This window comes from Cygnus atratus, chromosome 3 (genome assembly GCF_013377495.2).
Source record: "Cygnus atratus isolate AKBS03 ecotype Queensland, Australia chromosome 3, CAtr_DNAZoo_HiC_assembly, whole genome shotgun sequence".
NCBI lineage: Eukaryota > Metazoa > Chordata > Aves > Anseriformes > Anatidae > Cygnus > Cygnus atratus.
In genome coordinates this window covers 71,465,387-71,479,564 of record NC_066364.1, presented here as the reverse complement: position 1 = coordinate 71,479,564, position 14,178 = coordinate 71,465,387, and the positions used below count along the sequence as shown (strand labels likewise).

The following is a 14,178-nucleotide window of genomic DNA, read 5'->3' as shown; positions in this document are numbered from 1 at the left end:
CACTGTCTGCAATGTATGCACTTCTCTTTGATTATATCCAAGTAACCAGGAGGCTTGGGTTTGCAAAGTTGAAGTACTTCAGGGGCAGATTTCAACTCATTCACACCTATTAGCTAATCAGCCCTCGTCCACATAAAATCCAGTGTAAATAAATCTTACTTTCTATTTCTGTGCTAGTGCAGCATCTTCTATTTCACTGTGTTTCTTTAGCATTAGCTGTGGCACAAAGGCAACAGGGATACTCCCCATGGTACCTGTCATTTTAATTTTCTCCACATAAACCAGCTGCAGTCCTCCAGCTAGCTCCAAGCACCCTCGCTGCAGCTTTTCAATTAACCCTGCCCGTACCAAGTGAAGCTAAGTTTTGTTTGCCATCTGCAAGGACGGAAGACCACCCAACAAGCACTCTGTTCTCACACAAAGCAAGTGGTTAAGAATCAACGTCTAATCTTTGTGAGATCAAGAAAAATGTTCAGCTGGTTTCACTGGCAAATCATGCCTGTGCGGTCAAACTCCTTCTTGAAAGTTCAAGACTGCTGAATCTAGTGAAATGTTGATAATAAATTCTGCTGGGTCAAGCAAAAATTCTGCCAGAGAGTAAGCAAATTTGCCAAAGCGTGAGTCGAACATGTGGTGATGTTTTTTAGCGCTTGTAGGCTCTGACTGTTTGGGAGTAAAGCTCTTAGCAACAAAATATCAAGCTTTGGCAGAATAAGTATTTCATTAAAGGAACTGGAGTATTTTCTAGATGAAGTTTAAAGGGAAAGACAATATAAAAATATGATTTGGAAACAATCAAGGGAGAACTGCATGAAATGTTTTGATAGCTCAAGTAGTAGTTGTTTATCCCTCTTGAAATAGATGCAGCACTTGCTAAACAAACAGCAACCATTAAATAAATACTACAGTGATGCTTTCTCTTCAAGCAAGTTCCTCTATGGAACAGGCAGGTTGTTTTGCTGCATTGATCAACTGTTGAGGCAGGTCACCAGGATGAAGAAAAAAAAAAAAAAGGAAAAATGCAAGAAAACCCCATTAATTACTCTTCAGAGAAACTTTCGTACTTGCAAGGTAGGGTTTAATATTTCTCATGTTATAACATGAGTAAGAAGTGGAAATCCAGCATCATCTTATACTTTCAGTCTTCCACTTCAAAGCATTTACAGACTTACTGTTGAAATGTCAGGCAGTTTAGGAGTGACTTTAGGAGACATTCTCACAGAACTCACAATCCGTATAAAAAAAAAAAACAAAAACAAAAAAACCACTGTTCTTCATTCATGCCTCTAACGAAGTTCAAAGGTTCCTCAGGCATATCTGGTAGAAGGCAAAAAAAAACCCACAAACAAACAAAATAAAAACCACAAACACCCAAGCAGAATGTTTATAAATACTCATAAAATCACAAGAATTGCCTAACCCACAACTCTCCTAAAAATAACACTGCAAAGTTTTCTATTGTTCAGCTCCCGGAGCCTATGCTCAGACTCCGGCCAGCCATATTTCATGAACTGTTATTGTTCTTATAATATATATTCTCAGAAGATGTCCTTCAGGTAATAAATAGCACAGGCCAAAGAGACAAGGCACTACAGGTCATAAGCAACATTTAAGGCAAGCAAAATAAGCTGTTGGGAGTGGGAGGGACACCAACACTACTGAAAATTATGGTCCCCTCCAGGCAACTTTGAAAATACCAGTTTGACCACATAGAGCAATATTTGTAACGTATTTGTAAACACAGTTAAGAACATTGAAGGCACCAAAGAGAAAACCAAAAAATCTTCAAATAAATATTTAATGAAGATGTCACATATATATATATATGTTTTTGTGTATATGTACACATACCTATCTATGCATATATATATATATATATGCATACGCTCTCCTGTAAGTACAGTCCAACATGGGGCTAATTGTTGCATAAATATTAATACTGTAAATCATTGTCATTCCATCTGTGCATGGCAATATTATCTATGACTCATTACTTATCGAGTGTACTTGGCAAGTGAATTTTCAGTCTTCTGAAATCTTTTCCAAAGATGCTATCCTTACACTCATTCTTAGTTGCTGAAGCCACATCTTTCTGTATCTTCTGCACTCTTCAACATGACAGCTCAGGTTTTCAGGCCACAGTTACATGATCTATTTGTAAATCTTCTTTGGCTTCAGAAACACAGCTGTACAAGGGAAAGCTAAATGCACTTAATTACCTATTGAAACTGGCTACAGCAATTGGCAAATGTGTGACTGCCAACCCCTTGTTTAGGTTATGGGCATGCTTCTACTGCCTGGGTGTAGATTATGCAGGGGACTACCTATAAGTGGAAAGGATAAGGACTGCCATGGTGCTCCCTGATCCAGTTTTATAAAATAAGCAGATTTGCATTGTAAAATAAACTGATTTGCAATCCAACATTCAGGTGATGAAAGGATAAAACCTGGTAGGAACAGGCTCAAGACCCCATGACTCCAGTGGATTTATATTTGTTTACTTTGGATTTCAGTATGGCAACACATCCTAAACTTGTATAACTGCAACAGAGAAATAATGACATGAACCAACACAGTTTTCAACTTTCAGATGAGAAATTATTGTACAAATCTCAGCCTTATCTGTGCAAAGCCAGGGTTGTCTTTCCGCAGATTCATCAATGCTGGCTATATTCCTGCTTGAAAAGCTCTATCTCTTGAGAGCTGGCAACATAACAAGAATTTCATTTTGTTTGTCCTACTATAGCTGAAAAAGAGAGATTTTTCAGAACTTTTGGTGAGAAATAAACGCAAAACAGACAAAATGTATAGTGTCTTTCAGGTCCTTCCCTGGTCTGAACTGGAGTGAGGATTTGGTTCTAGGTGGGTGCTTTGACCACAAAAACTACTGCCTGTGTTTGTGCGTGTGTGCATGAACATATGTGAAAAGACTGAATCCAGCAAAAGGCAAGGATTTTGCTGAAATAAACGTATTTACATGAAAAAACTTCAGCTTCGGGGCAATTTGACATTTTTAGTGGAAATGCATTTTTACACACAAACTCTTCTCCATCTGCTCTAATCTTGGCTCCTACCTCATCATGTGGACCAAAATCTTCAGAGGCAAATTCTCTCCTGCTTTACAATTGTGCAAATGAGCTGTATAAACAGCACAACCAAAGAATTTCAAACAGCCCAAAAGGAAGTTACCTTCTGCATTGCACTCTGGCAGGCCATCGAACCCTATAAGCAAGTTGCCCTCATCATCATACTGCCCATAGGTGCCTGGAGGACAGGTTGGGGGTGGTTTCTCAGTGGGTGGTTGAGTTGTGGTTGGTTCAGGAGTGGTGGTGGTAGTTGTAGCAATAGTAGTTGTAGTGGTTGTGGTAGTCGTTGTGGTAGTTGTTGTGGGAATCGTTGTAGTAGTAGTTGAGGGAGTGGTTGTTTTCTTAATCATTTCAAGACCAATCAGAGGTTTCCCTCCAAGGCTTATTATTGGTTTATCTTGTGCACTTGCTACTGGCTTACTAAATCTGCCGTGTCCAAATAAAGGTAGTCCATCAGGACTCACCATTGGGGCACCCTTTTCATCTAGGAGAAAGAACAAAACCAAAAAATCTCATTTATTAATCCATTGAAGGTTTATAGTATGGTATTTAACAATAGTAGATACCACAAGAACACAGACTGCGATTAGAGCCTCCTGTAATTAAGCTGACAGAGAAGAATGTTGTTATCTAGGAAAGACCCCTGGCTAAGGAAATTAGAAAAAGCTTCCAAGAAACCTCAGATAAATGCAGTGCTGTTCACTTTATCAGCTGTTTGATAACATTTCTTGGGAAGACTGCAGGGAGATTTTACTTCAGAATCACAATGTGCAGACAGTGCCTGCATTTAATCTCAGTCAATCTCTTAACTGTTGATGAAAAGTACGATGAAACAATATACTGTTCCCTGTCAAACATGTACAAGGAAGAACTGGGATAAGATGGTGAGATGCTGTCACTGCAGATAAACATTTGTGCCAAGTTCTGGATACTGCAAGTATTCATGCTCAGCAGTTTAACAGCAGGCAGTGAATCTGCATTTGATATCTTTTCAGATTAATTAATATGCAACCAGCACTGTTTTCACAGATCACATACTGGGCTCTTTACTAGTTGTGTTCAGTTTCAGAAAAGAAATAAAATCACACACATATGAGTGGTACAGTCTAGTGGTGGGGAATAATTATTTTTTATGTATAGAAAGAAATAAACAAGCATAAATCTCTATTCTGGCTCAGTTCTGCAGTCCTTTCTAATGCTGATACAAGGGAGACAGATTTGATTCTTGCTGCCACGTGCTCAGGAGACTTGCAGGATGCCTCCAAGCATCCCTAGGTCCTAATATGTACTGACTGCCTCATGGTGACCTAGAGCACAGAAACCCCAAGTGGCTAGCATGGGACCTGGGGATGATTAGAGCACACAACAGCTCAAAGATTTGTACAGTGGGCACAAGGAAAAAAAAAAAAAAAGTACATTTTTTTCTGTAAGAAGGAAGTTATCACTTACCAACAATTGTACGTCCATCCCCTCCTAATTTCACTCGGAGAGGTTTGCCTTGGGAATCTTGGAGGTATTTTCCTTCAACGTTTAACACTAGTCCTCGGTCAAGATCTACAATCTAAAAGCAATAGATGGACTCAAATTTAGCTAATACAAGAGAATGTGAAATGAAGTCTCAAAGCAGCAGAAATCCTGCTGAAATCTCACATGTTAAGCGTAATATTCAGGAATAGATAGAGAATAGAAAAAAAATCACTACAGACAGACTTTTAAAAGGGAGTCACTAATTGTATAGGAGTCACCGAAAAATTACCACTGAAGAAGGCAAATCCCTAGGAGCTGGGCTCCAGAGTTGCACAAGAACTATATTTACATCGCCTTCTATGGCATGCTCACACACACAAGAGCAACGCTTTTGACTGTCTTGGGCTGCACAACTCCTAAGGTGGATTACTGTAACATTGATTTGGGTATGACCCTGAGTCCTTTTGAAAATGGGATTTAAAAGTATGTCTACTAATCAAAATATATATATAATACTAATAATAATAAATAGAAATAAAATTAGACTAGTTAGTTTAGATTGAAATGTCAGTGAAAACCAAATAGCTAAGATTTTAGTTCGGGTAAGAGACTGAAGAAAAGCCTCTGTCTCATAAAACAAATCTGTCCAGGAGAATTTAATTGAATTCAAGAGGTGACTTCAGTTCACATCCAATCCTTATTGTTATTTCAACCCAAAATAGCTGAATTGTATGCTGTTTTAACCTGAGTTAATATACACAGGCACAGAACACAAAATAATGTAGCACAGAACACAAAAATACAAAAAGCAGCTAAGTGCCGAGAAGAAACTGGGAAGAGGACATGAGCAGCACTTTCAAGTTGGCAAGGAAGACTTGACTTTGGTGCTGGGGAAAAGGCTGTAGCAGGAGGGACAGAAAATCATGAGATCAGACAAAGTCTGGGCATTTAGGCACCCATCTGGACTTCCCATTAATGGTGCCCGAGCTCTTCTGTAAATACCACTAGGAACTTTGTGCATGAACCACAAAACCCTTGAAGGTGTCACCTCCAGGCCTGTCACTCCAGGGAAGTTACTGTGACACGTGCGTTCATAGCACCGTGCCACTTGTAGAGTGGTTTGGTGTGTCCACACTTGTTCACAAGCTTCTCCCCGGAGCATGCATCTGGAAGAAGTATCGCTGAGCCCATCCTTCACAGGAACTGTGCCAGGCAGTTTCCATGCACACAGCACACCGGGCAAGCCCCCCTGCGTAGTACAAGTCTCCCTGACTGTGAGGAAAAATGTTTCGCTAAATCTATAGGAGTAATGCCATAGTTGAAAATTCAAGCCATTAGACTTTAAATCAGACATTTGAAATGTTCAAATAATGAAATGCAGTATTTGTCTTTAGACTGAAGCAGAAAAGTGGAATTACATCACTAAACACAACCTCATTTTACAGCTTCTTTGACTGGCGACACTGTGCTCTCTTTTCTCAACGAAAAAGTATGTAAAATAAAAGGCCAAAGCATCTTGAATTTGCAGAGAAGGTCACCCTACCCACTTTGTTCCTTGAGGGCCATTGATCACTCTCTGTCCACTTGGTTTTCCATTATTACCAGGTAGTATTTTTCCATTTCCATTTTTTGTTGTAAGATTAGGCCTGCCATTGTAACCTGAAACAGAAAAAATACACTATTCTGAAGAAAGCTGTGCATACTACATAGCACAACCTAAATGCAAAGGAATTCAAAACCTATTATGAACGTACCGTTAAGTGCAAATCCTGTGGAGGTATTTTACTGGTGCAGGTTATAAAACGACTCCCACTAGCCACCCCTAACTTTGTGTTACAGTTGCAGATATTCAGGACTTTGTCATTATAACGTGCCTTGGAATCTGTGTTCAATATTCAAACATTAAGCAACCAACCCAAGCTGTAACATCACTGCTGGATCTGAGTAGCCATACAAAGCCCAGTCCAGCAGCCCCCTTGGGTTGCCACGCACTGCAGAGGAGGTAGAAACACTGCCAATAAAATGTTTTGGGACTCTGTAAACATCTGGGGAACATGTTGAGGGAAGAAACAGTTACTAAACGGAACAACTTTCTTAACCTATCCTTACACAAAGCTGCAGTGATGAACTGCAATGAGAGATGTGAATTACCTCCCTGTTTTTTACCTCTAAAAGCAATTACTCTCCTTCTCTAGCTACACAGAAGCACACAGCTCAGAACTGGAGAAGCTGTGGTACTGCAGCCCCTCCAGCTCAGAAAGGGCAGCAATTTTCCCATCCTATCTCAGAGGCTTGCCTCCAGAAAATATACATAAAAGGATTATAGATAAATGAACTCTCCACAGCCATCGACCTCCCGACTCCATGGCTAGCAGTAAGCTGGTGTCCTACCTCCATACAGAAAGCTTTTAAGCTTTCTTGTCACAAATCTCATCCTCCATGTTATTATTTAAGGTTGACTCCCATCTGAAAGCTCTGCAAGCTGGTGGACTTCCACACAACATCGAATCTGACTAAAGCATAGAAAACAAAAAAGCACAGCCACATGGTTCACATGGGCACTACATCACACTGATTAGACAATGTCCTTAAGAACTGGGTTCTCCCAGAGAACCACCAAAATAAAAAGTAATACGCTATACTAAATAACTGAGCCTGCATTCTGATAGAGGAATTTTCATCTTATTGCTGATCTTACGAAAAACTCAGTTCAGTAAGGTTACTAGAACAAAGATAAGATAGATACCTTGCCTATAAGGAGGTCTAACAAATTGTCGCTGTGAAGGGCTCCGTAGCCTGGAGTTCAGCAGTCGCTGTCGAGGGGACAGAGTGGAAGAAGAAATTGTTGGAGGAACAGTATGCGCTGTTGTAGATGCAGAAGGATGTGGCCAGACAAAGCTTGGTTTAGATGGGGTATGTTTGTTCGGGGAATGAGTAATTCGTGACGCTATAGCAGAGCTGCCTGGTGATTCAGAAGACATTTTTAATGTTGGAGTTTCTTCCTTCTCTTCCTCTTCAGATCTTAGTTTGTGAGGTAGAAGAGTGTCCATAGATTTCCTTGTATTGCTAGTGGTGTCATCATATGTGTTTTTGTTACCTGTAGAAACAGAAGGGGACCAGTTTGCTGCCAAAGATGTGGGTTTCTCTTCCCCTTCTTTCTCATCATATTCACTGTAATAATCATCCTCTTCATTAGAAATTGACTGACGAGATTTAGAAGAGGAGGAAGGAACTTTTTGAGGAAGTTCAGTTTTGGACATTTTAGATGGCAACAGGCCGTATTTTTTCTCTGTTTGGGACACTGTTCTTGTATCAGCCCTAGATCGAGTAGGTAATGAAGGACGAGTTTGCCTTGAAGAAGTGGATGACAGCTTTAAATTATACTGATTTTCTTTTGCTGTGTCACTGGCAGAACTGGAGTCTGGCTGAGTAAGTTTTGAATTGTAGGAAGGTACCTGAGAACGTGGCTGCTGTTGCTTTGAGAGAGACGAACTTGAGCTTCCCTGAGAGAAAGATGCAGGTAATCCCCTAGAAGAGGACACCTCTTTAGGAAACACAGAGTGGCTGCTGGCTCTGTCACTGCCTTCTGTTACATCCTCATCATCATCTTCCTGCAATTCTTCATTGCTCTTGGATAAGACAGGGGATGGGAGGCGCCGGCCCCTGGAATGCAGTAAGGAAGGACTGGTTTGTGCCTTCTGCAGACGCTCTGAGCGGGAAGTCTTCTGGGATGGAAGATGAGAGGGGAATGTCTTTTTAGGCAAAGACACACTTGGTTTGGATTGAGCAAGGGTTTCTTTTACTTCTTGACTGTCCTGCTCTTCAAGCTTGTGTTTAGAAAGAGGAGACTGCAAAGAATGCTTTTCTGGAGCTGCTACTCGACTTTGTTGTTCTTCTCCTGGGTCAGAGTGGGGTGACTTTTCACTGTGTGTCTCTCTGAGGTGAGAATCAGGATCAACATGAGGATTTCTTCTCTTCGAATAGATGGCTGAAGAAGACTGCCTGGAAGAGGGTAGAGAGGGATTGTGTGCAACATCTGGAAGTAAGGGGTTTTCATCTTGTGAGTCCTCCCTGTAACTCTTATCAACATCCTTTCCATTAGACTTGGCACTGGTGGAGGAGTGAGAGTGAGATGAAGAGTGACTAGAAACAGCAGACCTCAATGAAACCGCCACAGCTGCTAATTTTGAATCCTTCCATGTCCGAGAACTGGAGCCTGAGGGAAGCCTTGTTTGCTGTGACCTAGAACTGGGCTGTCCTGCTCTACCCTCCGCTTCCTCACTGTCAAATTCATTTTGACTGTCACGAGCATGGGAGTCTGTTGATTTGGAAGAGGGTTGGTGTGAATGACCTACAGACCCAGACCTACTTGGATGGCTTGGGACCACCTCATGAGACACAGCAGACTGACGGTTTGATGGCAAAGCCAGGCGACTGGGCTCTGAAGTTTTAGAAGGCACTTTCACCAGCACGGGATCTGGCTTTTCTTCCACATTACCAGCAAGATCATTATTCTTAGTAGGCAGAGAAAGGGAAGAAGCTTTAGGAGAAGGCACATTAGCATTGCTTTGCCGCAGTTGCTTTGTTTCATTGTCTGTGTATTTAGGAACAGACGAGGCAAAAGAGCGCTGTGCTGAGGACGGTAACAGTGCTGATGGCTCGCGTTTCTCTGTGTTTGCCTGCCGTGACACGTCTGATGTGTGGGATCGAACAGGGGTCCTCCCTGCGGTAAGGACAGGGTGCACCGTCCGACTGGGGGACATTGGTCTAACAACCCTCCTCTGATCCTCAGCTTTTGGTGGCATCGTTGCAGCTTCTTCGGATGAATTGTGATCATCTGTCACTTCGGTGGACTGGAGATCAGATTCCAGCTCTTCTGTCTTTCTGGAAGGTAACTGAGATTTACTTAGGACCCCTCCTCGAGACAAGATTTTATTCTTGTATTCAGAAAGAAGACTCTTTTTATCACTAACACCAGGTGGACGAACAGATGACTGCTTAGAGGAAAGTGACGTTTGGACTTTCGAAGAAACAGAGGAAGTCTGAGAAGGAGATGAACCAGTATTCACAGGTTTTTTAGCCTCTGAATTGTCTTGAATATTTTTTTGTTGGTGAGCAACTGAATCTTCAGTGGGAGCTGAAAAAAAAAAAGTGTTTATTCATAACAATACAAGAAACACAAAAACAGAACAAGAAAATAAATCAGCCAGGTAGCAAGAACAAGACAACACAGGAGAATATGAGACAGTATTTACTTTTGTACTAACCTATTTATATGGAATTATCATAACTTGGGTAAACCTTAAAGCAATTAAAATCAAATATCTAAAAACAGGGACTGCAACATCCTATCGGTGTAATCAAATCTTTAGCAGAACTTAGCCACATCGATGACATGGTTTTGCACTGTCCCATCTGAGGCCGTGGCTCACATTTTTAGTTCATTCAGCAAATCCTCACAACAGCATCCCTTTAGCAAGGAAGCAAACACAGAGTTGTATCTGAGTAGGCTGATGTAGCTGACTTTAAAGAGCGAGACTTTTCAGGAATAGCGCAACCAAAGAACCAAGTGTGTTTTTCTTTGGCCTTTGGATAATAAGAGCACATACTGTATTCAGGTGGCATACCAGGAAATAAATACATACCATACGCTATTTAAAATATTACAATGTCCATAATATTACATGATGCAGAGTGACGAACACTTATCTACAAGTATCACTTTGGACAACATAATGAGAAAAAAAAGCTAGCAGAAACAGTGGTAAAGAAGTGAAATCCAATGGGTTAGGTGGAGTGCAGAGGAAGCTAAGAAGTCAATGAGAATGAACATAACTGGGCTCAAGAAAGAATTGGCAGACTAAGCAATTGGTGAGTGGCTGGTTCTTACCTGCTGGGATGGCGACACTGAAGGCTTTAGACTGAGGACCTGGTCCCCTCCTGTTTGCAGCACGAATTTTGAAAATATAGCGCTCCCCGGCCTGCAGACCATCTATTATGGCTGATGTTGTAGCTCCAGAGTAGGTGATGGACTTTGCTCCAAAAGGCTTGAGAGCGGGGGCGTATGAAAGAATGTATTCTGAAATGATTTGGCAGACGGTTGGAAGGAGGAAACTGAAAACAGTCCTGTTTCCAGCGGACAGACTGTATGGGTAGGATGAATTAGAACGTGCATTACTAAAATTAATACACTAGCAATGCACGCTGAGTCAACAGCTGGAGTATAAAGACATGATTATATATATATTGGTAAGTTGAATATTTGTTCATCTTAATAGGAAGAAAAAAAAACAAATCATGTCAATGTGCTAATGACTGAGATAGAATATGTTGGCTATACCTCTGTAAAATACATAGACAACAATCCCCATCAGTGTGAAGAGTCACCAATAAGAGCAGGACGACAGCCGTGTGTTCCAGGGAAGCGGTGGGGAACATGAGAAAGTTACAGCACCAACTACTGCGTGGTTTGGTGTGCTGCACCAGGAGGCTATTTATTGTTTCTGTACACTGACCAATGAAGGAAAAAAAAAGGAAAAAAAAATTCTCCGAAAAAATTAACTGCCCCAAATCAAAAACAGAAGAAAGCTAAAAAGAGAAAATGTTCTGGAGGTAGAAAACATATATGAACACTGCTAGGAAAATATGAACTGCCCTACTGCCTGTGGAAATCCAGTCTGGAAGACGGTGCAAATGTTAGGTAGATTGCAGCTCACTACAGTCGGAGTACCTGTGCTGTTACAACCAACAGAGCCTGAGCAGATGTTAGGATTCCCAGGGGAAAGAGAAATTGTATATCTACTGATTAGTTACTGTGACATCTGCAATCAGCAACACACCATCCGGAGAACATTCTTGCAAAACATAAGTTGTTCATAATGGTGGATAACCCACAATCATGTTGCTGACTGTAGCAATGTCAACAGCAAATAATAAAGTTTTAAATTTTTCTTTCCCATGGCAACTATTTGGATGAAGATCAAAATGACGTATTCACATAATTATCTTTCAAAACATCAGTATTAAAATCAGGTGACATTACTAACGACCATTAATTACTTTCTTATCCTACATTTCCAACACAGCCTTGACACAGCTCTAATTGCACTGCACTTTAAAACCCTAGCTGTGCAAAAGCAGCTCTGCCAGTCCACTAGGGTGAAACTCTACCAGCTCTAAAGGCCGTATCATATACAGTGCTGGAGCCTGAGGGGTGCCCCCATGAAAGCACCAAAGCACTTTAATCATGTGAGCAATATTACTGCAGATATATAAGAGTGTTTCCAGCCGAGCCTTTACTTTGAGGGGTTTCTGCACTGGGGTTTTAGCTGTAATCTACAACAGGTAAAGTCCATGCCGTGATGATTGAGGCTTTTTTTCAGAAAGGACTTCCATCAGGAAATAACAGCACTGGATATTACCAAATGGTAGCAATATAACCTCTGTCCAACAATATTATAGTCTTTGCTGTCAGACAACACTGTGCAGGTGACAAGCACCCCTGCACAGGCAGCAAAACACAGCCTCATCGCCACTTAAACTTGCCCTGCTCTCACCTTTCAGTTCAGGGTTACCGTGATACCTGTGCACCTTGTTCATTTTCTGTAGGGAGGGATATCTCAGCCCTCCCTAGGGGTAAGGGATAACTGTGGGCACGGAGAGGAGTTTTCTCCTTACACCCTCAAAGAGACATATCTCAGAGTGCAGGTAAGACCTTAGCCACATGCGGGCCTCCTTGTCTTTTGAAGCCTCTGTAAGAGGCACTGGTATCAGACCAGTGATATCAGACCAAAACAGGATTTTGAAAATAAATTCCAAGTGAATGATCAGAGATCTCTTTAAAATAACAACACCATTATGAACAGGGAACTTTTTTTTTTTTCCAGAAAATGGGACTATATTCATTTCATTAAAAATAACGTCATCAAAATCAAGAAAAAAACACATCAATATACAAATGTATTTAGTGCTCAGTCAAAAAACAAAAACAAAACAAATCAAAAAGTTGTTTTAGAAGGTATCATGAACTTTGGCTTTGATTTTTTTATTTTCTTGTTTTAGGATGCAGAGGAGATGTTTTAATTACACAGACACTGGTGTTACTGCTGGTAGCTTTCAAATGGTTACTGGAGTGCGATTTCTCCACCACTTTAATACGTGGTATAAACATGTAAAAGGACAGGGTTGAAAAAACAAAAGAACAAAAAGACAAAAATTCCAAGACAAAAAGATTATCATGTGCTATCAAAATGACTATGAAGTGCTAATGGCAGTTTAACTTAGCCAGTATAAATATTATTTATGCCGTTTATTTAGTTTAAAAATAAGGCTTCTCCTGTAATACTTCATACCCAAGGAAAACATATATTAGGTGCATAAAAGTGTTCAGCCCTTTAATATCAGGTATCTTTAAAGTAATTGCCCTGTGTGAATCATCTAACATATGGATAAATATGGACAAAGGGTCACAGACTGCTTAAAATTAGGAGCAGATTTTAAATTTCAGATAATGTCCCTGCATAACCCAACTTTAAGAATTAATGGTTCTTGGACAGAATTGCAGCTCCATTAAAGTGATTGACAAGATTCCTATGGACTTCAAAGAGGAAGGAATTCCACCACTGCCCTGAAGAATGCATACAGTAGGCCTTTTATGTGGACACGGTATATTCCCCTCCAAGCCCATGGTTTTTGTAAAGCCTGAGATGCGACAGTGCTGATAAGGCACCTCCAAAAACCTGTGTAATTGGAGAACACAGCCCCATCAATCAATGGAGAATGGGAGCAGTCAAAAATCCTGACTATTCATTTGTGGAGGGAAAAAAGGGGAAAAAAATCTCAGAAAGTTTTTTTTTTTTTTTTTAATAAATCTATGCAAGTGTATAGCCACTGACAAATCAGCTTTACATCCACATATGATAATGCTACACTGCACAAACCTTATGTGTGAAATCTGCTGAAATCACTATTTCTGCTTGCTTTATAAGCAGAAGCTTTCCTTCCACGATAAACTAGAAATAAAACACAATATAAACCCACTCACTTTCTTGGCAGCTACCCAACTCTTCCTAGCTTACTTCTCTGCCTAACTTAAAAAACGTTTGGTAAACATCCTTCTTGAGCTCCATTTCAACCTGTTTATTAACGAAGAAGAGGTAAGCCTGCATGTATGATGTCCCAGGAAGCTCTGTGACATCCCAGGCACAAGGTGACAGCTTCCCAGCAGCACAGTGGAGAAGCTGAGGCTGGGCTGGAAACAAGGAGATCCTACTTGGGTGTAAGGCACTAACAACCAAAAAAGTTCCGGCACAGTCAGCGTTTCCAGCTTGTGGCAGAGCAGCAATCAGGTTTCGAGAAGACCAGCTCCTTGTGGGGGTTAAAAAACAAGAGTGATTACTTACCTTTGACTTTTCCTTCACTCTCTGGGAGAGCATCCCAGGATGCTGCTACAGAGGTTGGTTTGCCCTTTAATGGCCAAACATCCAGATTTTCAGGTGCACTGGCAGGAGCTGTGAAACAGCCATACCCAGAAAAGGCAAGTAAGAAAGACTGACTCGTACAGCACGTGCTTTCTGCGCCTTCTTTTCACAGCAGAACTGCCTCTATGGTCATTTGAAAGACAAAT

General features: G+C 40.9%; 1 protein-coding gene across 2 annotated transcripts in view; it reads right to left on the bottom strand.

Annotated features, from left to right (window-relative positions):
- FNDC1 (fibronectin type III domain containing 1) overlaps nucleotides 1–14,178 on the bottom strand; it is a 67,834-nt gene that overhangs the window by 22,581 nt on the left and 31,075 nt on the right. For both annotated transcript variants that reach the window (XM_035538545.2, XM_035538547.1), the window contains exons 6-11: nucleotides 13,955–14,062; nucleotides 10,444–10,632; nucleotides 7,300–9,690; nucleotides 6,097–6,212; nucleotides 4,536–4,647; nucleotides 3,190–3,570 (exon numbers count right to left, since the gene is read on the bottom strand). In XM_035538545.2, the coding sequence (XP_035394438.1) occupies nucleotides 3,190–3,570; nucleotides 4,536–4,647; nucleotides 6,097–6,212; nucleotides 7,300–9,690; nucleotides 10,444–10,632; nucleotides 13,955–14,062 (3,297 nt within the window). The remainder of the gene's footprint in view (nucleotides 1–3,189; nucleotides 3,571–4,535; nucleotides 4,648–6,096; nucleotides 6,213–7,299; nucleotides 9,691–10,443; nucleotides 10,633–13,954; nucleotides 14,063–14,178) is intronic.